The following is a 24,987-nucleotide window of genomic DNA, read 5'->3' as shown; positions in this document are numbered from 1 at the left end:
CAACATTATATTATATAATGCTGCAATACTAAAGTAAATTACTAATTAAAGGTCGCTGATGTGTAATGGATGTGGTGTCCACCTAATGATCTGGAGGTCACTGGTTTGATCCCCAGTGTGGGAGCATTCTTAAGAAATCTCCAAGAGACACCCAAGTACTGGTTCTAGGCCCAGGAAACGAACTCAAGAGCATTTCACATACATGTACGTAGTTAGTAACTAAAATTTAATCGAACTAAAAATGGGTTAAAACTAACAACTGAAACCCTTATTAATACATTTTATTTTGAATCAAGCAAATGTGGAAATTCATTAAAAATAATGAGTAAAATTTAAAAATTATACTTTAAAGTAATCATGATAATTTAGATTATTTTCAGAATATTTAATGATGATAATGATACAATTATTTATTCCCTAAATCATAAAAATAAAACATGTAATGTTAATTTATGAAAAAAAACTTTTATTTTTATCAATATCATGGTAATAACATCTAGATATAGGCAATTAGATCAGAAACGTGCATTAATTATATTAATGAACAACGCAGACACTTGTAGTAGTGATTTATGGTCACTATTTGATTAACGTTCTATACATGACCTGTCATAAAAGGTATTTTTTTAGCCAGTACTACAATCGGCAATATTTAATGTTTACATCGCGAAACGTAATGCATCCAGTTTCACTTTTGGTTTGGTTGGTTTTGTAAACACCGTAATTTCATCTTAAAAATTGGATGATAGGGTGATTAAATAATAATGGAAAAGTAAATCACTTGGATAATAGGTCAAAATGCAACACAAATGAACGTTAATAGTGCTCTTAATATCAAAGTTTCGGTAAAAAGTTTGGCGCTAGTTCAACGCGCATCGTATACAGCCTCATAACAATAGACTGACAACCTTTTGGGTAGTAAAGTAGTAATACAAGGCAATATGGCGGCCGTTAGCCACGAGGCCTATCTTACGGAGGAATCCGAGATAGCCGATGTATCACGATTGAGTAGTTGCCCTTTGTTTACTTAGCATTTGACAACTCGGATTTTGCAAAATGGTTGAAGAATAAGTTATTGTTGTATCTTTTCTTAATAAAAGCATTCGATGATTACCGTTATTAGTTTAAGCATTTATTGTTGTGTTTCTTTACAAATGACTTTATGTTAAACTCATTCTATTTTGTGTCGACGTGTACTTATCGATGACTTTAAGTGCAGACTGATTTACCCCACCCGCTAATGTTGAACTTGTAGTTGTTCTACTTCCAAATGTTATGATTGAACAATACTTTACCTCGAAATTGTTGATTATAACATCGTGATCATGAAAATGAATATGACATCATGATGTTGTTTGTGTTTGCTATTTTTAAACAAGTTATTGTATTGGTTAGTTATGTAGATGCTGAGTAATGGTACCTTATGTATTTAATAATTGTCGAAAAATCAGCTTAATTGTTTCTATATTGTTCTCATTTGATAACAATGTTGTTCGATCGGTCATTGTCAGCTCGGATACTACTTACCTGTACCCCGGGTACTCTTTAAGTATACTTACATGTAGAGCTAACCCTGTTACAGTTAATTATTAACTTAATTTTCTTTAATATAGCCGGCAATTTAATGCTAAATGGGTTGTTGTAGGCTTAATTTTTTTAATTATGTTCACATTTATGTCATTTTTTTTCTCAAATAGTCTTTATATCATCAAAATTTATACTCAAAAAGCATATTGATGCAGTTTTTTCAAAAGGTAAGTTTAATTTAGATAAACAATATGGCTTTACATTTATCTGTAGTGCACTGTACCACACCGAATTTTGGGCAATAATACAACTCGGGTACAGTCTAATAAGGACCGGGTACGTTTAAGTATATTAACCTTACCCGAGGTACATGCAAGTATGCTTAATGATACCAGGGGTACATGTAAGTAGTACCCAAGCTGTGAATAACCAATCGAGCGTGAGTAAAGTAGATTGTACCTTATGTCTTTAATAATTGCAGAACAATTACCTTATTTATTTCTATATTGTTTCCATTTGATTACAATTTATTTATTTGTCAAATTCAATTCTGCAGTGCTATAAATATGCACCCCCATCCCAAAAATTTATTTCGTGCATATTGATGGGGCTTTTTTATTTATTTACTCCTTTTCTGCATTCCTCCCTTTTGTGTTGGTAATGTGAACATGAAATGATGAGCACTTTCATGTTAATGAATAACTTTTATTTTTTTTATAGATTTTGGCATATTGCATATTGCCAAGGGAGATGTTTACTGAGGATTCCATGCCATTAATATGCAGGCTGTTGCTGATGCCAGCATGAGGTAAATGTAAATACAGTGTTATGATTCATTACCTTATCATTAAATTTGGTATTAAAGCAGATAAATACCATAAAAGGTTGAAATAAGCGTAATGCTTATCATCTTTGACATCTAATAATCATTAGTTACGTACATGCGCAAAAATCATTAACTACCACAATAAGCACTATTAGCACTGTATGATCAAGCTTTTGTTCTTTTATGTGTTAGCCAATGCAGCTATCAGTATTATCTTTAAATATTGTCTTAAGTTACATTATTTCATCTAGGTAAGGTAACTAAAATATAGTGATTTGATAATACTTAAGCTAGTTTTGTGAAAATTATTGAGATGCTTTCCTACCTTAATCTAACAATATTAACTGTGGACTGCTGTTTTATCAAAGACAAAGCAACTGCCCAATAAAATATTTCAATTTACAGCAATATCTGAGCACCAATGATGAGGGTCATCTGCTGGGAGATAGTGGGTATCCGTTAAGGACTAACCTGATGACCCCTTAACCTCATCCCTCCCATGCTGCGGAACAGGCCTACAATGACCATCTATGTAGAGGGTGGGTAGTAGAAAGGGCATTTGGAGTGTTGAAATCAGGAGATTGGTAACATATTATATAGGTTGTGAAATATAAGTCTTATTAGTGCGAGATCAACTTACCACACAGTATTTAAATGAAGTATTAGTGCCAATCTCTTTCTCACAGTGTCTTAAATCAGACGTAACGTCTAAAGCTTGATAACGTACAACTTTAATAATCAAATTTTAGAATTTATATGTAAAGTAACTTTTATAATAACTGAGGGTTGTTTGCATGTGTAAATATGATGTTTCATAAAAAAATGTCCGTTTAAATAAACTGATGATTTATTCATTTTATTTTAAATCTTAAAAATTCATTTTGCTTATCATCAGACTCTATGTATGAAAGATTGTTTACTAGTGCATTTAAATGATATTATGCATTAATAGTGAATACAGGCACAAATAAAGTGTTTTGTAGGCTATATATTATATATAATTTATATTGAAATTAAATTAATGTCAATGGTATCAGGACAATTTAGTCACTTAGACAAATGTCTATGTTAAAGAAATACATTTGATATTTGTTTAGATATCTGCATGCCACTGGTGGATGTTGGCCTTTCAAGTCCAATAAGTGCTGTGAAATATCAACTGTGTACATGCCCCTGCATAACCTGTGTCTGGATTCAAACGTTCCACTGATAGAGGAATTGGTTGGAAATGAGATGGAACCGGAAGTTATGAACAACACACCAGTACATCGAGCAGCATGTGATAAGAGGCAGCAGCTGATCAAACTGTTTCATAAAATGTGTTAAAAATTTATAGTTATAAATGTTATAAAGTGATAGATGGCTCGAGTCTTCTCTGAATAGGCAGAGCTACACTACTCAGCCAAATGGCGTAAAGTTGTGTCATAGCTGATTTGGAAGGATTGGTATTCCTGGTCGTCTAGACACAATAGTTACAACAGCTGATGTTTGCATGTTTTATAATTGTGTATGCATAATTTGTCTAATATTTACTTCAAGGTTATAGGTTTGTGAAAGAAAAAAATGTCAATGTTCTGAGGACCAATAAAAAAAATAATGTGTTAGGTATTACCAAGTGCTTGATTTAATATTTATTTTAAAGGGAACTTTTCCTAAATTTTGGCAGATATTCAAGTTTTTCATTAAACGCTTTTATATTGATACATGTAAACACTGGATCTAAAAAGCTCCAGTAAAAAAAGAATACAATTAAAGAAAGATAAAAAGTAACTCCTACAGGGCTCAAACCACTGACCCCTGAAGTAAAAGCCTCACACTAAGACCACTTGTCCGTCCATGTTGATACAATGAGTGATGTATTTTACACTTTATATAAGCAATCCTCATCGTGTCACAAAATATTACGACAACAAGTGAACTCTACAAATTATTCAATCGTCGAGTGTTGCAGCAGATAGTTGCAACGCTTTAAAATTTTCAAGTTTTTAAATCGTCAAAAGTTGCATATAATGGATATTTTAGAGCATGGTAAATGTTCAGTATTACTGTTTCCTCACAAATATCATAACTACAACAAATGTTTGCGAATCTTAAACTTATTTTTTTTAATTTAGTAAATTTACCAAAACTGGAAAAGGTCCCTTGAATATTGAACAGTTATCTGAGCTCCAGAAAAGATCATATACTCAAGGTACTTTTCCCCATTAACAATTATTCAAGTGATATTTTACCCACTGACTTTCGCTCTAAAAGGTGTTCTCTGTAATGAACATTCTCAAAGCCACATTAAAACAAGGGCTGTTAGTAAAACATGCATGCCCCCCATTTGGGCTGTCAGTTGTAGTGGCAGTCATTGTGTGAATACGTTTTTTGTCACTGTGAACTTGACCTTTGACTTAGTGACTTGAAAATCAATAGGAGTCATCTGCCAGACATGATCAATGTACCTATGAAGTTTCATAATCCAAGCTGTTGGCATTCTTGAGTTACCATCCGGAAACCATTTTACTATTTTGAGTCACCGTGACCTCGACATTTGACCTAGTGACCTGAAAATCAATAGGGGTCATCTGCAAGTCATGATCAATGTACTTATGAAGTTTCATGATCCTAGGCGTAAGCATTCTTAATTCATCATCTGGAAATCATTTTACTGTTTCAACTCACTGTGACCTTGACCTTTGACTTAGTGACCTGACAATCAATAGGGATCATCTGCCAGTCATGATTAATCTACCTATGAAGTTTCATGATCCTATGTCCTAAGATTTCTTGAGTTATCTATCATCCGGAAACCATCTGGTGGACAGACCGACCAAGCAAAACAATATACCCCCTCTTCTTTGAAAGGGGGCATAAAAAGTGGGCTTGTAAATGTAACGGTACTTTATAATAATAAGTGTGCTGTCTATAAATATGGATATTATTGTCATAAAAAAATAGAAGTTTTCCAATATATTAGATTGTTTCCGAATGTATTTACTAAACTTTACCCCTTTATGAGTCTCTGTTCAATTATTTAGTCATCTACCGTTAAAATGTTGTTTACCTGTGCATTTTTTTGTATTTTTATTGAAATGTTTATGATAATAATGTTTATAGTATTTGATAACAGTTGCTATTACACTAGTTTTCAATGAATAAAACACAAAGAACATTCACAAATATTTATTATTAATCGGGAAGTAAAATATATTAACTGGGCATGGTATTATAATTCATATGACAATTTATATCTTACATGACAGTATGTGTAATAATAAGTTTCATGGACTCACTGAACACCATCACATGTAAAATCAATTAAAAGTTCCAGAAACAATTGAGCAATTTAGAAGATTTTTAAAGAGAAACCAGTTCCTCATGATTATTGCTTATGTCCCTCTGAATGGCATATCTTCCCCTTGACGCCATCAACATCTCCTCCCGAGTTTTATTACGCTGTTGCTTCATTCTTCACATGTTGCTGCAAGCAGATAGGTATAGGTGTTTATTTCTATCCAATACGCCATAGTAGGCACATGAGGACAACATAAATTCACAATAAAATTAACAACAACGTAGGCAAAGCAAAATGCAAAAATAATAAAGATAATAATACACACGCACGCCCATACGCATACACCCACACTCACACACGCGCACACGAATACACCCACTCCCATACACACATGCCCACACTCACAAGTGAACTAAACATACATAAAACGTGCATGGACAACACAATAATCATGAAAACAAGCGGAGAAGCCCATTATGAGTGATAAATAATTATAATAAAAACTAGTTTATACATTTAACAGAACTAAATATTAAATACACAACATATGACACTATGTTCATAATAAGTAAGCATGCCTACATGACCTGGTTTTGTTTCTGAAAGTTGGTTTTTGTACTGCAAAATTAACCTAGCTTTCTGAACTTAAACTCAACATTTGTGTGTGACACTAATGCTCTACATTCCAATTTCTTTTTTAAGTACATGGATGTCGAAAGAATTAAATAAAAAATACCTTGACACACAAGTTTATACCCTGGTAAATAGGTTACCGGTAATAAAGTTAAATGAAAAAATGCAGCAATACTTTATCCCCATAAAACAGAGTACAATGAAAAACAAGAGCACCGCATAACAGGTGTGAACGCTCGGCTACGGGTGCATTTTTTAACGAATAAAAGCTTGTCAGAATTATTTTAAGGTCCTTCACCTTTGACCTAGTGACCTAAATATGGGTGAGGCGTGTAGAACTCGTCAAGGTGGAGCTGCATATGAAGTTTCAAAGTTATAGGTGGAAGCACTTTGATTTTATGGCCAAAGTTCAATACATTGACAAAATGTTAAGGACTGAGCATGACACGGACGACACGACACGCTGGCTATGACAATACCTTGGGTTTTCTCCGAAAACAGCCCAGCTTTAAATTGAAAACATAAATTGTTACATTTTCATTGTAGGAAATAATTAGCAGTCAGCTTTACTATAATCTATAGAAAAAATAAATAATTACTAGTTGTTGCTTCTGCCTTCAGTTTTATGTTTTAATGTAGCTGAGTGACACAACTTCTGTTTGAGTTTTGTCAACCGTGTTCTCTGTCCATTCAATTTTGGTCCTTCAGCCAGTAATAACATTTTCTTTTCTGGAAAAACAAAGAAATGAAAACTGCATTTGTGATCTTTACATGTAACACAGTTTTGCAGAGAAAGCAATATAAATCAATGATGATTATTTAAATCTTGTGAATCAACACTATAATAAATTATTGTGGAAAATGATATTTATTTAATGCTTTCTGGTGGTTTATAGAGAAATATCGGTGGATTAAAACGGATAATTTCACTATTTCAAACAATGAAAATTATCAGTGAGAATTATCGATAATTTTCATTGCTTAATGTGAAATGACGTCATTTATTTGACAAAATGACGACATAATCCCAACGACACTCTTAAGTAAAACTCTTTAACAATGTATATAAACTGCGAAAAAAGCATAAAATAAAAAGAAAATTTGTTGGATTCGGTGAAATATTGATTTTAATTCACTCGTGATCATAGAAAATATATATTTTCGTTCGTGGCTGCGCCACTTGTGAAAATATCATTGTCTATAATCACTTGTGAATTAAAAACGATGATCCACCGAATCCAACAAATATCCCCTATATAATAGACAAACAAATAGCATTCTCAATGATATGACATTTGTGATTACTAAACATGTTGTGTCATGTGAATCTAATACCTTATTGAAATAAAATATTTGATAATTGAACACAAAAATGCTGACATGACAAACTTTCAATCCATGATGTCTTGTTATTGTCAGCCTGAATTCCGATTGGTCTCTATTAAATTATATTATTAAACTGTTAATTGATCTACACCACAGTCACATTTCTGCATAGAAATAACAAAACAATTAATCTTACCAATACATTTTTATTCATGGATAAAGAAAATAAGCAAAAAATCTTCATTCTTGTCAATATCAATTGCCGCCTTAGAGTCTTTTGATGATTTTTGCTTTGGCAGACACTTGGCTGAAATAATTCGTGTTCAGATTTATCCTGAACGCGAATTATTTCAGCTGTCTTCATTCATAACCAACAAGTTCTCAACTCACATTTCAACCGTCTCCATCCAAAATAACTTCTTTTTGCGTTTAGTAACGGAAGGAGAGTGTCGGCCAAACAGCAATCGGTAGCCTTCCACACCGGTCTACACGTCGTTTTCCAGTGTTTGTTTTTGTTTCGATTCACAACTAGCATTGTTTTTGTTAGTCCAAATAATTAGACGTAATTCGACCTCTTATTTATAGGAGTATGTTTTTTTTGTGCGATGTTTGCCTTAGCTGACAGAACGCGCGAAAATTACGTCATGCAATTTTTCAGACTGTGTCACTATTTTTTTCGGTTACAAAATACGTATATTTAAGTAGTCGTATTTTATGTATGTTGCATTTACGATTTCGTTTATGAAACGGAGTTTATGTAAAATCGTAAACGACTACATTAATCTCGATACATAATTTACGATCGTATAAAAATACGTAATTATTGATGAAACGGCCCCCAGGTATTTATATAAATATATGTGTTGGGTGAATATTACAAGTTCGTCGATGTACACAAATCGCTGTAGAATAAAAATAAATTTTGAAAACTTATTTACACAAAATTAAGACAACAACAACTGAACACCTTTGGAACATATTCATATAATATATTTATATCATTAGGTACATTACTAAGTGAAGTTTTATTTGAATTTGCAATTATCTTTCAATTGACTAATCTTATTCAAATGAACTCTTACTTATAATAGTCACCTGGTATTTTATTAATACGGATTTCAATAATTTATATATTTCAATGCAGTGTTGTTCAATCAAATTAACGTAAACAAGTTGACACAATTCCTTATAAAAATACCCATTGCCTTCGTAATAGATTTCGATGCATTGTCTTTACCGTAAAGAAAACTTTCGGTTAGGGAGATAAACTCTAGAACATACAATTTAATATATTCTATCTTACAATCATCAAAATCGAAAGAAACCTGTTATAATGTTTTCCATAGACTAACTGTTGTTAATACTACTTTTTGTTTCTAAACAACACCTAAGAAACATTTAAATTAACGATACATCTCGTGTTCTGGTTTCCAAACAATACGCCCTTCAGAGAATTACAATATGCCGCCATTTTATTGACACGAGAAGGATGTATCATGGACGAACCATCTTTCGAACCTCTTAATTTTTGACATGTCAAAAACAAAATTGGCAATAGTGAAACGTATTTGTAAGAGTTTTATGTGATAAATACATTGTTCCTACATACCTGACAACTTTAATTGTTATGCAAATCCTCTTTTGTTAACAGATTTGCGTAAAGTTTTCAGCACCACCATATCATGTAAAACTGTCATGGCCGCCAAAACAATCGTACCTCCTTTCGAACCCTTCATTGTTTACTATTTAAATTCACAATTCTAAGCAGATTTTGTTCAGTTTTTTATGAAACTAGAAAATAACATTAAAACTTGATTTATAACAATGTTTTTTAGAACAAATATATGTTTTTATTTCAATTTTAGTATTTTTACTCTTCACTTTTATGACATGGGCATTCGAAGACATCATTCCGCCGAACAACTTTCTGTTTGCAACAATAAATCAAGTGTGTCCAATGTCCACAGTTTTGATGATCACATTGTGCCCATTTTGTAAACACAAGGGAAACACAGTTTTTCAGTTCCTTGGGTTGAAAAAGTTTACACACACAACATTTGTCTTCTTCAGAAACATCATCTTCAGAAGACTGACTATCAGTATCACAGATGCCAATGTGCGAAGGTCCAGGAAGAGGTTCTGGGAGGGGGACATTACTTTGATTGACATTTGTTGCATTTGTTTTTGTTTGTTTTCTTTTGTTGATAGGAAAGACTGGTGTATCTTTGGAACGTGGTAAAGGCTGTGATAATATTTCTTGATTTATGCAATCACTAGTTATTTCCTGACCAGACACATGATTTCTTAAAGTCTTTTTTAGTGTATGGTGTGCTTTCTTCATTTCAATTATGTTTTCGGCAGTTGTAAAGTAATTGTCAATGCATGGCTGAGTGTCAGAAGCCAATGTGTTTTCTTGAGGAACAACATAAGGAATTGATGGCTTAAAAATGTCAGCACTTATCACAGTTCTATTGAATGGAAATATGCCAGTCTTTTCAAAGGCAGCCCTCAGGTTATTCACGGATAATGCTGTCACATATGCATTGGATGCTAATTCTGCAATATTGTATCTTGTGATTTTTGAAGATGGATGTTCTCTGATAAATTTTTGACATGCATAATTATATATTTTCTGCAGAGGTCCATAGCAGGCTACATCAAGAGGTTGAAGCACGTGAGATGTATGTGCTGGAAGGACAAACAAAATTATGTTGTTTTTCTTTGCCCATTCCAACACAGGGACATTGATGTGAGATTTGTGGCCGTCAAATATGATGATAATTTGCTGATTAGGATCAGATCTTTGAATGTACTTGATGAAGTGGGATTGTAAATATTCCAAAAAAATGCTTGAATTAGACCAGCCTGTCTTTGACATACTTGCATCTGATCCTGAAGAAGCACCTTGCATTAATGTTTCATTCATTCTCGCACCCTTGAAAACAAAGAAGGGAGGAATCTGTGTCCCAATTGCGTTACCGCCACCAATGACCGTGGTTGTTGCTGTCCGTGAAGAGGTGATTGCGGGAGCTGATGCATTACCACTTACTATGTATGGTGGGGCATGTTCAGTTTGAAACCCTTTTTCATCTATGTTATATATACACTCAGGTTTGTCAATAAGGTTTTTACTTTTCAGCACATTTTCTAAATTTGTGAAATAGCTTTCAACAGCTTGTTCATTGGTAGCTTCTGCCCTACATTTAGCTAACCCCCTAGGTTTTATGACTCTGAGCTCCGGCCACCTGTTGCGCAAGCCCTTAAACCATTTCACGGTCAATGGTTTGTCCCGTGTTCTCTTCTTAAGAAAGACTGCATAGTCACTTGCTTTTGAGACCACTTCTGTTATGGTAAAACCGTACCCCAAATCAGCCATCAGTTTAATATGTGCTACTAACTTTGCCTCCTCTTCCAATGTAAATAGTGGACCAGAACCTGTCATCGTGGTTTCTGGATCCACGCGGCCTTTTACCCTATCGCGAAGGGTGTTATGTGGCACTCCATACTGTCTAGCAGCAGTTTTAATAGGGATCCCAGTTTCTTTTACAAGTTTGTAAGCATTTGTGAGTGCTGATGGAGAGTACCCCTTATGTTTTTTAACTCTTTTCATTGGGAATTTCTGAAAATTGTTGGACAAATATTAAATAAAAAGTTACAAAAACACAATCAGAAACATATGTTTAAGTTGCAACAATTAGTGACATGCAACATTTTACTTCGTTTAAAAATAGCTTTGTCACATGATTTGACCATGGTCACGTGACTTGTTGCCGCAGACGAAAAGTGTTTTTGTCAAGCATAGTTGAGATCGAAAGTTAGACCATGTTTTATAGGTTTTTACATGAAAATCATATTATAGGTAAAAAAGCATTAATAAAAACAATGATTTTTACGTATTTTATGTTTAATACACTTATTTTACCTGTTTGTGACGCATTTTCGGAGATTGACAGCTACGCGCGAGTCGTCGTAAACAATACGTAGGTACCCACAAAACGATGACGTTGTGCGCGTGCGCGCATGCGCATAAAATGTAAACAAATGAAAGGTTCGAGAAGAGGCGAGGTGCGAGAAGAGGTACTTTCACGATACCTCATTAAAATTAAATCTAAATGATAATCTTTGATTAAAATGTTCATACCTTATTCATTTAGAAAGAAAACACTCCGTCAAAAAGTCAATTGGATATCGATGATGTGTCACTTATAAAAAGAAATTTACTGGTCAAACTGTCTTAGTTACGAAACTGAACCATGTTTGTGTGGAGGTAAAAATGTAGCTGTGCGCATGCGAATACATGTCGGAGATCGTCAGTCTTAAAATAGATTTTCTGAAAATACGCACAAACAGACAACTTTAAAACTGAACATCGTGATGATTTCCCTTGTATGCAAGAGTACGTAAGTCTGAAATATACGTTTACAGACTGTCCAGATGCAAGATAAGCATTAGACGTTCATGTTCATAGCAATGTGGCTTTGCTACCTACTTTGTAAGAAATTCATAATAATATTGAACATGCTGTAGATCTCTGGTATATAGTATTTTTTTATGTTAAACGAAAAGCCGCGATATATTGCGGTCAGACATTTTGGTATTGCGACAGGGTATTTTTTACTGAATGCACCGCAAAGAGTAATAATAATCTGTTAGAAAAATAAATATATACAATTGCACGTGAAGCTGTGTCATATGATTATACTCATACTTATTTGGAATCAATAGTAGCTAATCATAACCAACATCACAGAAGCTTAAAGGGATCTTTTCACGCTTTGGTAAATTGACAAAATTGAAAAAAGTTGTTTCAGATTCGCAAATTTTCGTTTAAGTTATGATATTTGTGAGGAAACAGTAATACTGAACATTTACCATGCTCTAATATAGCCATTATATGCATCTTTTGGCGATTATAAAACCTAAAAATTATAAAGCGTTGCAACGCGAAACGATTGAATAATTTGGAGAGTTCTGTTTTTGTCGTTAAATTGTGTATAACTACGAAGATTGCTTATATAAGGTATAAAATACGTCAAGAATGTGTACTCGGCGGAATAGCTCAGTAGGCTAAAGCGTTTTTACTTCAGGACTCTGGCATGACTCCAGGGGTTACTGGTTCGAAACCTGTTCCGGGCAATGTTCTTTTCCTTTTTTAAATTTTATTCTTGATTTTTTACTGGAGCTTTTAAGATCTAATGTTTACATTTATCAAAATAAAGCATTTAATGAATAAGTTAAAAAATGCCAAAATCTGTGAAAAGGCCCCTTTAAGGTCACGCCCTAAGCAGAATGTTTGGAAAAAAAGATATGTAAAAAAAGAGTAGTTTTTACACGTAGAACATTTAAAATGGTATTCTTATTCGCAAATAATTATTCGTTTACATATAATGTACGATCCGTGTACATTAGCTCTTGAATGACGTAGCTAGAACATAGAATTAGTATTTTTAATGTTTTCTGAATGTAGGACGAATAACGCACATCACGCTCCGTACAAATATTTTTTGAATATTTCGCCCAAAAATATGTCAAGAATGATGTACGAATTAGAAATTGTACGACTTTCACCACTTCAGTGAAAAGGCTGCCAGATTATGTTTCATATAACCCACTTTGAACGCATCTCGAATGATTTTAACACACGGAAAGCATGTGTACTGCAGGCAGCCAACAACAGTGGTGATAAATCAATACAATCCACTTTTTGCTTGTCGATGATTAAGAATGAAGCTTGATATGTTATGAACGAACAACACTTTTTATTTTTGATTACACTGCGGTGCTTTATGTCATGATTAGCTATACATTAATTGTACTTATGTCATGAACAGCATTAAGATATTCTGAAGGGTTTAATGTGACTTGTTCACAGTTTTGTGTAATAAAACAAGACTAAAAAGAATATATAAATATAAAATTTTATCATTTGAAATAACGCAACTGTGTGTAACGCTTTGCATCAATAATAAAGAAAATACTTCTATTACGAAACATGTCCACAGATACTATCGAAAGCCTCAGTGGTACATTAAATAGATTTTTCTCTTGCTATTACTAATGTGATACATGGATGCATTTAACGACACTTTTACAACATACGAAAATCTGTGAATACGACTCATAAAAGGGCAATATTACTTAATCTTGGTTCAGTCCTAGGTAGGTGTAAACTCGCCGAATAAAAACATGCGGTGATAGCGACCTCTTCTCGCACTGTCGGGAGAGCTGAATAATATCGAAATCAAAACATACTATTCTGTTTTAGCTTTCAACGTGAAAGTGTCAGTCGTCAGGCAAATAAGTGGGTGGATATTCCGAACAACCTAGTGTCTTCATAATCGAATACGGTATATTACCATGTAGTTTTTATAATTAAAACTTATTAAGATGTGAATGCATTGAGTAAACATGAACAGCTTACTACGATTGTATTGAAAGGTTTATACCAATAGAGTTCATCCTTTCAAGAGCATTGATAACATTTTTAGAAACAGTTTCAAGTAACACAATAACCCTGCTGCAAAGCTACATGTAGCAGAGAAATATTTACAAATTTATCACGTTTAGAGTATTGTATATTGCGATACTTCAAGTGTAATGAGTTTTAAAATTACCAAGTTGTTTTAAATGACTGTTATATAACAAACGCAGTCTTAACAAAGCTCTAAAGCTTTAATAAAATTGTTTATATCTCTGGTTATATTGTGTATGTTTTGCGTTATATAAACTTGGTTTTTGAAACTGTATTTATATTGCTAAGGGGTCCAGAATTTGATCATTTTATGTTTAATTGACATGTCTGGGTGTGTCAAATACATGTTCGTGTTTATTGTTAAATACGGTTTTCAATGTTGCTGACAGTGGACAGAATCGAAAAAGCTACACAACACGTACAAATAATTTTAATATCGTTTACTAGTCGTATTGATTTTTTGCATGATAAAATCTTTAATTTCTTATTTTGTCTTTTTGATACCATTTGTATTGCATTTCCACATCTGCATAAGTTGATATACAAATTAATGATCATATGCATGCAGTGTTAATAAATTGTAGAATAAAAAGCGACAGATACTTCAACGTAATTTACGTTTGTTTCGAGAGTCGTTCAAACTGTTGTGTTCTTTATTTACGAAACGGTATAGTTTTAATATAAACTAATGTACAACAACGCTAAACATAAAAATAAATGTAAAATACCACTAAGCAAACTTGCTTGTTTATTGCCATTAACAGAAGAATATTGCAAAAAAGCGCACAGGCACACAAGTGTGGGCACACACTATTCGCGCACATAGTGAAAACAACAAAATAATTATATTCGGTAATTATATTTTATTTATATTAATTAAAGAACACACATATTAAAATTCGACATCTGTGTGAAAAAGAAGGCCACGGTGAACATTAAGCGCTCATCTTGATGGACACCAATTGTTCAAGACTTGACCATGTGATCCGAGTGTTTGCACAAGACCCAGAGTCGAACTCGGCCTAGATTAAGTCAAGATTATTATTCAACCAATACGGATTCAGAATGAGTCATATATGTAGCCTCTAAAGTGGTAACAAGGTTTTTCTACCATATTGTCTCAATGAACAGTCAGACAGCGTTTCATCATGAATGAGTCATATATGTTGCCTCTCGAGTGGTCACAAGTTTTTCTAACATTTGGCCTCATGACTGAGGTTTTTAACGCATTTAACGATTCTAAACCTGCTTAAATATTGTCTTCATTTTACCAAAATTCGTCAAGATTGGATTAACAGAGTGGCCTCTAGAATGGTAACAATCTTAAAGTCGACAACACATCATACACACATACCGCCCACCGGACAAAGACAGAGGTCGAAAATAGGGTAATCTCAATATCTCACCTTGAGCAGTTCGTGCTAACGTGAGCTAAACACATTATTTAACTAATCAATAACAGGAATAATCTAATGCAATCTATCCTTAAGTATTGTTTAATACGCTGTCATGTTAAGCAAGACAAATGCACATCATTTCATTTTGTTACTCAATTTGAGGTCCAACTGATCAACAGCCACATTGACAGCAATAAAATAACTCAGCTGTTAATAAAACGCAGTTTTAATTAAATTGTAATGCATCATTGGATAAACTGTTAAATCTATTATAATTGTGTTATAATGGACCTATAAAACCCAAAAGACTGCATTTCAATTGTAAAGATGCAAAACAGTAACACAAGTATATGTTAATCAAGGATACATTTATTGCATATAATTACTTGTATTCAATAACCTTTATTACGTTTTTTAAGTAGCTTCAAAGCACATATTAATTAAAGATGTAGTTTGGTAAATCATCAAGTTATTCTTTATGTAGAAGAAATCAACTTCGACAAAACTAAACTGAAACAACAGGAGACGAATAGACCGTTCATAAAGTGTGGAGGTAATTGTTTGAATGCAAAGTATTTTCAAAATATTTGTCTAATATTCAACGACAGTATAAACAATGTATCGCGGATGTTTCTGCAATATATTGCTATATGAAAAATTCTTGTTAAAATATATTGAAATACACCATGTAATCATAGTTTAAAATTATGTATGATGCAGCTCAGTTTGTGCTCTATCGATTGTCATACCGCCTTATTTTGATAAGTCATTAGGAAGTAGTACTGTGAATAGAATATGTAATCAGAGAATAATTATATATTGCACATTGCAAACAAAATCGATAGAAAAACAAGTACACATTGAAATATGCGTGTTACCCTGGACAAAACTATTCATGCCAAAAAATAACGAAAACAATGAACACTTTTCCATTACGTATAATGAGTTTCATCAGAATTTGGACACATCTTTAACAAACTAAATGGACAATCTATATTTTTTTTACAAAGGTAGGTATCGATACGAGATAGTTAATACAAAATTGTTTTATAAAATATTGTTGATAGTCACTTTTGAATTTTGTAATTATCTGGAAATATCGTACTAACATGAAATACCAAACGTTTTTTATGTTATAAAATAACAATTACTTAACCTAAAACATTTCGATAATGCAAACAGTATCAATCTGATTATGCGTGTGCGTTGCTTTCTGCAAACAAATTGTTTGGACTCGTTCCTACGCCACTGGTGTCCCTGGTTTGAAAATACTTTGAATCAAAAAGCGGACTATCAATGCCTGTAGGAAAACTGCCAACAACGGACATCATGCGTTGGTGCATTTCGCTCACTTCTTTGGCCATTTTTGACATGACTGACCACATTTTCTCATTGTCAGTGCTTGCCATATTGACTGGTTCATCCGCTGATTGTGCCCTTTGTTGCTGACTTCCCCTGCATAGTTCAAGGAATTTGGTCAACAGGTCATCTCTACCAACTTCAGCTAGCAGGCCCGATACAAATTCTTCTGCAATGTTGGTTTATCATGCATTTTAAAAGTATATCAAATTATGTACATTAGGCGCAAAACTGATGTTTAAAATATACCACAGGGTAATATAAAGTAAATGTCGAATATAACAAATGAACCAAAACCAACTCGAAAATTAGTTGATAATTTTTGGTGTATATTAAAGCAACACGAAAAAAGACATATGTATATACCACATGATTTTCATGTCCAGGATAAAAAGAGAATAGGGTAATAATTTGTTTGCGTACCATATGGAGGCAGTATTTGTTTAGTTTGTATCTCTTTGTAAAAAAGTCCAGCCAAGAAAAATGGGGGATCTCGATCCATCTTTTCCTTCATCGTGTCACTTTCGTCCCATGTATACTTCTTCATAAGTTTAGTTTTTTCCTTGTATCTAAGACGGGGACTTATTTTACGAAGAATTGCCAGCGCTGTTTCATTTAGCTGTACTATTTGTTCTGCAACAACTACAATGTGAATGTAAAATTAGCAAAGTGGTGAATAGCGGAATTTGACGTCGATTTTTTAACCGTTTGTTTTTAAGTAATGCAAGTACACTCTTACCAAAACTTAATATTAACAACGTGGACAGTTGAAACAGTAATGATAGATTTTGATGAAGAATGCAAAAAACTAAAACAAAACAAGCAAGTTCATTGAATTGCTATCACCCGAAAAAGTATTGTTTATATATATATATATGTATATAATAGACTCTACGGAGCGATTAAGATAGAAATTTCGAAGTTCATTTACACAGTGAACAAAAAAATTAATATATATATATATAATATTCACAATCTGAATAATTATATAATATTCACAATCTGAAATATTATATAATATTCACAATCTGGATGATGACATTTTACTTATATAACTATATATATATATAGATACAGCCCGGAAATGTTACATCTTACAAAATCAACCCAGGGAAATAACTATTAATTTTATAAAGCGTAGGGTTATGATTCTTTTGCCTATTACTTATTTTATTGATCTCTAGACACCCATGAAGTTTGATGTTGAAATATTGTATCGTATCTGAAATATAGCATTTTGAAGTTTCATTATAACAAATAAAGGGCAATAACTCTTATTAAAGAAAGTGTAGGGTTATGGTTATTAAGCATAGTCATTCTGCTTATTGATATCAATTCACCTATGAAGTTAACAGTTGAAATCTTGAATGGTATCTTAGATATAGTCCCGAAAAGTTACATAATACAAAAACAAAGAAAAACACTCTTTTTTTAAGAAAGTGTCGGGTGATGGTTCTTGTAAATTGCAATTCTCCTTATTGTTACATAAACAGCCATAAAATGTTCATGTATTTATATTTTATAGTTTCTGAGATATATCCATCAAGTTTACGAGAGACAGACGGACGCACTGACTGACGGACGGACGGACAGCGTTAATTATACATACCTCCGGTATGGCGGGGGATAATTACAATAAAACTTAGTGCACCGAATCGGAAATCAATACATTTTGCACTCTTCACCTTAACCTCGTATTTCGCCATAACGGCGTTAAAGTCAGCAGTGAGTATGTTACATGTAGTTTGACACAAGAACATTGCTACTTAATCGCTCAACGTCAGTGGCGACTTGAAAGTTAATAACATACTCAGTATTGTAAATTGCTCTTAAATTTTATGATATACGTGTCAGAAAACAAGTGTACACTACCTTTAACTGTTATCTTCGACTGCAAATTCTGAACTGTTGCTAATAGATCTTGTTCTATCTTGTCTAATTAAATCGAGGCTAGAAACTGGTATTTGTGCAGCTTCGCTTCCATCGCTTTCATAGCTAAAAAGTGCTGTCGCACAGCCGAATTCAAACCACGTTCTCTTTCAATGAAGGATACGCCCATCCATGAGGTGATCAGTTCTGTATTCTTGTTAACAATGTTCTCCAGACTTTGTTTACTGTTATTTGTCTCAGTAACTGCTAACAGGGACTCTTTAAATTCTTGTACGCGGTTGTTTAATTCCTGGAAATCAATTGCTATGGCATTATCTTTCTCCTGTTTCTGTAACATTTGCTGAAAGGTATTAACAATTTGTGTCGCCTCCAGATTCTTTGCTTCTAATTGCTTCCGCATGTTTTCCATTTCGTCTCGGATGCGTTTATCTTCGGTTTGGATGCGTTCAATTTCTTCGGATAGCCTAACCACCTCTAGTTCGGATCTTCCAAGATTCTGTCTCGATGTGTCCAGCTGTTGGTACACACTGGTTAACTTCTCATGCTGCTCCGATACAATAACCTGGGCTTCAACTTGGCCTGAACATGTATATTGTTTGCGTTTGTATTATATTCAATTTATTATATATAAAGAAAGATATATAGTTGCAAATAAAATATGGTGGATACACTGTTTTATGCAAATAGTCATCAAATTTAATTATCACCGCATCGTTATCATCGTTACCAACAGCAAAATCATACTTATTTGTTTGTTTTTAATTTGACAAAATAAGTCTCACACTCATATGATAAAGCAAATTATTACCTTAAGATCGTATATTGACTCTAAACATGTACCCTAATGTAATACAATCAGTATGATATGTTGACACTTCAAACTGCATAAGCATATTTTGCTCTTAAATTAAGCCTTTGCTGTAAAGGTAATTCGAGACAATACTAGTGTAAATTTCTTACACACTAATGTCAATTTACTTGTAACTTCGCAACAAAAATCGTCTGCTGTATAGATGTAATATTTCAGTTGTATTACAATCAGGCAATATATTGTCCACGAAGATGATGACCGTTATAGTCTAGGACAGTACAGTTTACGGTTTTTCGGAAACAGTTCAGGTAGTTTACATGTCTAGTCCAAGAAACCGAATGCATGAACGTGCCTCGTACAATTTTACGGTAAATTTTACAGTGTATATTGTAGATCAGGAAAGAAACTGCTACTATTTTCATACCAACTTGTTTTCACATTGCATAGATGAAAACAATACGGAGAGTATGAAAACATGTTATTGCTATCAGATAACATATCTTGTGGATCCCAAACGCGTGTTTAAACGCGACATTCAACCATTGTACGATGTTATATTGAGATTTATTGCAAAAAGATTGAAATGCTTTCATGTAAAGTTACCTGTTATATTGAACGCTTTATCGCCTATTTGTATAACGTCAATATGATGCGAATGTAACTCCGGAAATCTGTCTCCATTCTTCAGTCGCTTCTCCATAAGATCAACATACTCATCAGGAATCATAAATGTGATGAGAAGACTGGATGAGGGTTCGATGCCGGCAATAAATATGAACTGCATAGGTACGCATAGAGCCATTGAAAGGCGTAGTTTTAAACCCTGGATGTACATCGTATCGCTGTTGCTGAAGTCGATTCCTTCTACGTGCATTTTTACGTGCTTGTAACCGTTTTCTGAAGTAAACCCACGCCTGTTTGTTTTTGCTTTCTTTTTTTATGTACCATCATAAAACATCAATTAAGTATGATAACATGGGTTTAACAACCCAGTTATCACCTAAGTTAATATTTTTAGCTTTTAATTGCTGGTTTTGATTTAATCATAATGCTACGAATTAAGACGTGTGTTGTGGTCTTAAATGATAGTGTATATTTAAATAAATATAGACATTTTTGTTTATAACCAGAGTATTACAAGTCACTAAACAAATCTTAATTTAGTAACAAAATAAACAGCACTTTATAAATGTTCACTAATGCGGACTGAAAATCATAAATAAATAAAAAAACTCAAATATTTCATGATAAAAACCAAAAGTAGAATAGTTCATTCTTAAATACACTCAATAAGTCAAAGTGTATTCATTTGACTGTTTTAACATTGTATTTATATAACTTATTTTTTAGATGTTATCAAAATATTTATACCATCTGATTGGTTCTTATTTAACATACCTGGCTCTCTGGTCGCTGGATAGTAATACAAGGTGTTTCCCATTGACCTAGCATAGTCGATGACTTTTTCGACGAGATCCATCCGTCCAGCGATCTTCAGCAAAATTTGCAGATACACCATGTTTTCCCTGTTGAGAAATTCTCGGTTCTTCAGAAGCCTGAACAAACTTCGAACAGTCTTAATTTCTTCGAGAACATGGAACTGAATTCCACCAGCACCTGAAACGATTTTTTAACTTCCTGTTCCATCAATAGTTTACACTGCAAAGAAGATGCAACGCATTAAAAATGTAAATGATGCGCTGAATGCTGCAGATATACAGTTGTCTTGCCAATATCAACCTGCAACTGATCTTTATGCATGCATATCTTACTATCAAATGCCTCAACAAAGTCTACTCATAAGTCATAGCAATATTTTTACTGTTTGTATTGACAGCTCGGAGGTAAACGTATACGTCTTATGCTCGAACATCGACGGAGTCATTTTGTGATAATTGTATGAGTTTATGTCTACAGCTTACATTGGTCATCTGTATATGCAGTGGTCGATTTGGTAGCTCTAGACTACACGAATACGTAATCGTTATTTGTGACATTACTACGCCAATGCATATTGATTTGTTTTTCGCTTGTTACAATTAACAGGTTGACGAATGTGTATACCAACTTTACAAATGTCATACATAGATATATTATTTACGTACAAGAACATATACATTTCATTTTTAATGTATAGCATAAACATTTATTTTTCTGTGTATACTTTTCATTGTATGTGTTATTTAAAACACATAATAAATATTCAGTTTCTGTGTAATGTATGTTCCAATACAAGTGAATAAAACTAAATGGTCCTGCAAAATATATATAACGCAACAACGAAATAAACAAATAATTTACTACTAAATGTATAACACTTTACCGGTATGCACATTCCAATATTTGCATTGAACTAAAAAGTCGTTCAACTTACTATACATATGTAACAGTAATTTTAATAAAAAGAGTAAAACTCGAACCTGAACACTGAGTTTTCATTTTCTCCAGATCATGATTGTCAATATCGTCTGCAATTTCATTAATTAACTGATTAAACTGCCAATCGTCAGGGGGCTGCGGGAATACCACCGGAACACCAGCCTTTGGTATAGGTGTCTGGAACAGCTTCATGTCATGGTCACCGGCATCATAGGTTGAAAGACGAGGTTGAGCCATTTTGTCGGTAATGCTTTCAGTGTTTGATATATCATCGGCAATGTCTGTATTCATGTTGATGCTACTGAAAAGTATTACGCGTGAAAGAGGAGGTAAGAACACCCGACCAACAATATTCAGTGTAGCATGTACGTCACACGTAATTGGAAACATTAACAACAGTCCCTAATTAAACCAGGCTTTTCCAATATTGCACAAAGACCTTCGGATGAAAAACCTTTTTTATTGAAAATGCCAATTACCTGCCAATTGCCCTTGATCAGTTAATGTTTCTTAATCAATTACATTACAATTTAGTACTACACACTGTTTATAACATTATCACGAGACGATTGGCCTATAATGATTAACGGTTCTGCATATTACCGGCACAAACGGCTGTTCATGTGGTGTACACATTTCATTAACTATGTATCGTTCGAGATATTGAATTGCTTCATGTCATTATATTATTTAAATTAGTCCTCGGATTTCGGCTTATGCGAAAATGAAGGATTACCAATATGTATATGAATACTGTATTACAGAGTTGCGTTATGTTAGCATATGCATATATTCAGAACATTTAAGGGAGTATAAGGACAAAAATGGAGCAAGATTGAAGTAATTATTTTTTTTTTTTAATTACGTTATATGTGAACAGCATTATATTTCAATTATCTGAAATAATGTATTCACAAGCAACCGCATGTTCAAATTAGTACAGTCTCAGTCTTATGATGCAAAACTCAATAAATGTGCAAATATGAAAACATACGTATACAGAAAATAAAGTAATGAAAGTACTGGTGGAGCGATTTTGCTCAAATTTTGTGGTCTCAAAAACACTTTGCAGCGTGATGCCCACCAATCACCTTTGTTAAATAAAACAGATGGAATTAAGGAAGGGTGACAGGCTGTCACCATAATATATGCTTAAGCTATTGGGGTTAAAAGTAAATGCTGCTTTTTAAAACAAGTAATTGTCAAACGGCCCATACATAACTGCGAAATGTTTGTGGATATAATTTTGATTATTATCATTTGAACTGGTTACCCAGGTTTTTACTCTGACAAAGTGTTATAGGTATCTGAGATTTCGTGAAGACAAAAGTTGTCATAAGGTTTCAATACATCATGTTGATTCAATTATTATTCATTTATATATTAAATTTAATTAATTTGTTTGCTGGATTTTAAGTCACACCGACACAGTGTAGATCATATAGCGACTTTATGGGAACAAAAAATAAATGTTGATAATGTTCTACTGTTAGAACGGACATATTGATTATTGATTGTTTTGATTACTTGGAAAACATTAACGCAAATTTATTAGCTGCTGTGAAAGTGACAACCACAACATGTATTTCGTGTGTAAAGAAAAAGTTCAAAAGTGGCATAAAAATCACGGGTGAATTGTCATATACAAACTTTGTAGCACAGAGAACATTGAGATGTTTACTTTTACAGTAAAAAATGTAGCGCGTGGTTATTAAATTTTGTCGCCCATATCGCGAACGCAGTTGATTTCTTAAAACAAAAGAACATAAATGCGCTGTATCGGTTAAGTTTAGATAGTTCAGTATTGAACCGATATTTCGTCACTGTATACACCTTTCATGAGGACTGCTGCGTGTTTCTCGGGTGCTAATGCCACAGGGAAAAGACGTTGCCATGGATGGAACGCGCTCATCGGAGCAATTATGCTTGCGAATGCAGAATCTGGATGCAAAGTGGTTAAATGCAGTAACGGACTACATTCTTCGGTGTACGTATATTATGTTACCTATGGGGCGAATTGCAGAAGGCAATCGCTTTCGCTTGCGAACAACTAAGGTAAGTGGTATGTATTGCAAGTCGGTCTGCTCTTAACTACGCTAAGAACGATAACAACCGCATCTGACTGTTTATACTTCACCACTGGTACACTGCATACAGTGAGTGTGTGTATTTAATCAATAGTGTTTAACAACTTGAGCGACGACATTGGCGAGTTTGTCATTGGAATCAGTACATATTGGCTACTTTCGGGAAAACGGGGCTTAATGCACGTCAAATAAGTGGTGTCCCATGAAAGCCTGTGCACACTGATTAGCCTGTGCAATGCGCACAAGCTAATCAAGGACGACACATTCTGTTGTTTTTTTGGTTTTTTGTTTAAAGATTCTCTGGTACTGGTATGACAATTAATGCATTTGCATTTAGCTCTGTTTTCCCAAAATGAAGCTTAAATTATCTTTTCTATTAATGATTTGAAACAAAAAAGATAAAAGTGATCATGAACTAAGTAACCTCGCTGACAAGGCAAATAAACAAAATCACTTTTAAATCAAATAAACAACAAATGAGTTCTAAATTTTTATCTTGTGGCATTTTAGTAAACAGCTAAAAGTGGCCTTTTCACAGTTTGTCCTTTAATGCTTAATATTGATAAATGTAAACATGGAATCTTAAAAGCTCCATTAAAAAAAAAATAAAGAAACAAAAAAAGTTACCCTGAACTGGGCTCAAACCACTGACCCCTGGAGTAAAAGTCTATCGTTTAGACCACTCAGCTATCCGTGCTCATACAATGAGAGATGTATTTTATATAAGATTATATAAGCAATCCTCATAGTATGAAACAATATAACAACATAACTCTCCAAATTATTAAATTGTTTAATTTTGTCAATTTACCAACACGTGAAAAGCCCTATAATGTCTTCAGACTTGCAAATTGAATTAGTTCAATACACTTTCAGATCTTACATCATGAAAAACTTGCAGGTTTAGTGGTTGTTTGTTACCCTTGGGCCAGTAGATTTAAGCCCAGGAAACTCAATTTCAAAAGATGGTTACAGTTGGGCTAAAAAGCAGGGCAACAAG

At 33.5% G+C, this 24,987-nt stretch overlaps 3 protein-coding genes and 1 long non-coding RNA gene across 9 annotated transcripts in view; 1 reads left to right on the top strand and 3 right to left on the bottom strand.

Moving 5' to 3' along the window:
• Positions 1 to 11,895, bottom strand: part of LOC127848708 (uncharacterized) — a 31,462-nt gene extending 19,567 nt beyond the window's left edge. For both annotated transcript variants that reach the window (XM_052381315.1, XM_052381314.1), the window contains exon 1: positions 11,734 to 11,895. The gene's annotated coding sequence lies outside the window, so the exon portion shown is untranslated. The remainder of the gene's footprint in view (positions 1 to 11,733) is intronic.
• On the top strand, positions 1,012 to 5,505 carry LOC127848718 (uncharacterized). 2 transcript variants are annotated; one of them, XR_008034646.1, is made up of 4 exons: positions 1,012 to 1,059; positions 2,248 to 2,335; positions 2,759 to 2,892; positions 3,451 to 3,709. It is a non-coding gene; the product is annotated as an uncharacterized LOC127848718 (long non-coding RNA). The 2 variants fall into 2 exon arrangements; XR_008034647.1 differs by lacking the exon at positions 1,012 to 1,059 and adding an exon at positions 4,354 to 5,505 and having other exon boundaries at positions 1,681 to 2,335; positions 3,451 to 4,241.
• On the bottom strand, positions 9,151 to 11,688 carry LOC127848702 (uncharacterized). Its single transcript, XM_052381306.1, has 2 exons — positions 11,515 to 11,688; positions 9,151 to 11,211 (listed from the first exon to the last, which is right to left on the bottom strand). Exons 1-2 carry the CDS (start codon positions 11,527 to 11,529, stop codon positions 9,463 to 9,465), a joined length of 1,764 nt encoding a protein of 587 aa, XP_052237266.1. The 5' UTR covers positions 11,530 to 11,688; the 3' UTR covers positions 9,151 to 9,462.
• Positions 11,896 to 14,907: 3,012 nt separating the features above from the next.
• LOC127848701 (heat shock 70 kDa protein 12A-like) overlaps positions 14,908 to 24,987 on the bottom strand; it is a 155,175-nt gene continuing 145,095 nt past the window's right edge. For 2 of the 4 annotated variants that reach the window (XM_052381301.1, XM_052381305.1), the window contains exons 2-7: positions 21,942 to 22,198; positions 20,920 to 21,138; positions 20,125 to 20,418; positions 18,693 to 19,289; positions 17,244 to 17,462; positions 14,908 to 16,989 (exon numbers count right to left, since the gene is read on the bottom strand). In XM_052381301.1, coding sequence (XP_052237261.1) covers positions 18,760 to 19,289; positions 20,125 to 20,418; positions 20,920 to 21,138; positions 21,942 to 22,198 — 1,300 coding nt within the window. In that variant the 3' untranslated portion in view covers positions 14,908 to 16,989; positions 17,244 to 17,462; positions 18,693 to 18,759. Of the gene's footprint in view, positions 16,990 to 17,243; positions 17,463 to 18,692; positions 19,290 to 20,124; positions 20,419 to 20,919; positions 21,139 to 21,941; positions 22,202 to 24,987 lie in introns of all 4 variants that reach the window. The other 2 variants (XM_052381302.1, XM_052381303.1) reach the window with 2 other exon arrangements.

Source organism: Dreissena polymorpha, chromosome 10 (assembly GCF_020536995.1).
Source record: "Dreissena polymorpha isolate Duluth1 chromosome 10, UMN_Dpol_1.0, whole genome shotgun sequence".
NCBI classification, from domain to species: domain Eukaryota; kingdom Metazoa; phylum Mollusca; class Bivalvia; order Myida; family Dreissenidae; genus Dreissena; species Dreissena polymorpha.
This window is presented reverse-complemented; position numbering and strand designations above follow the sequence as displayed.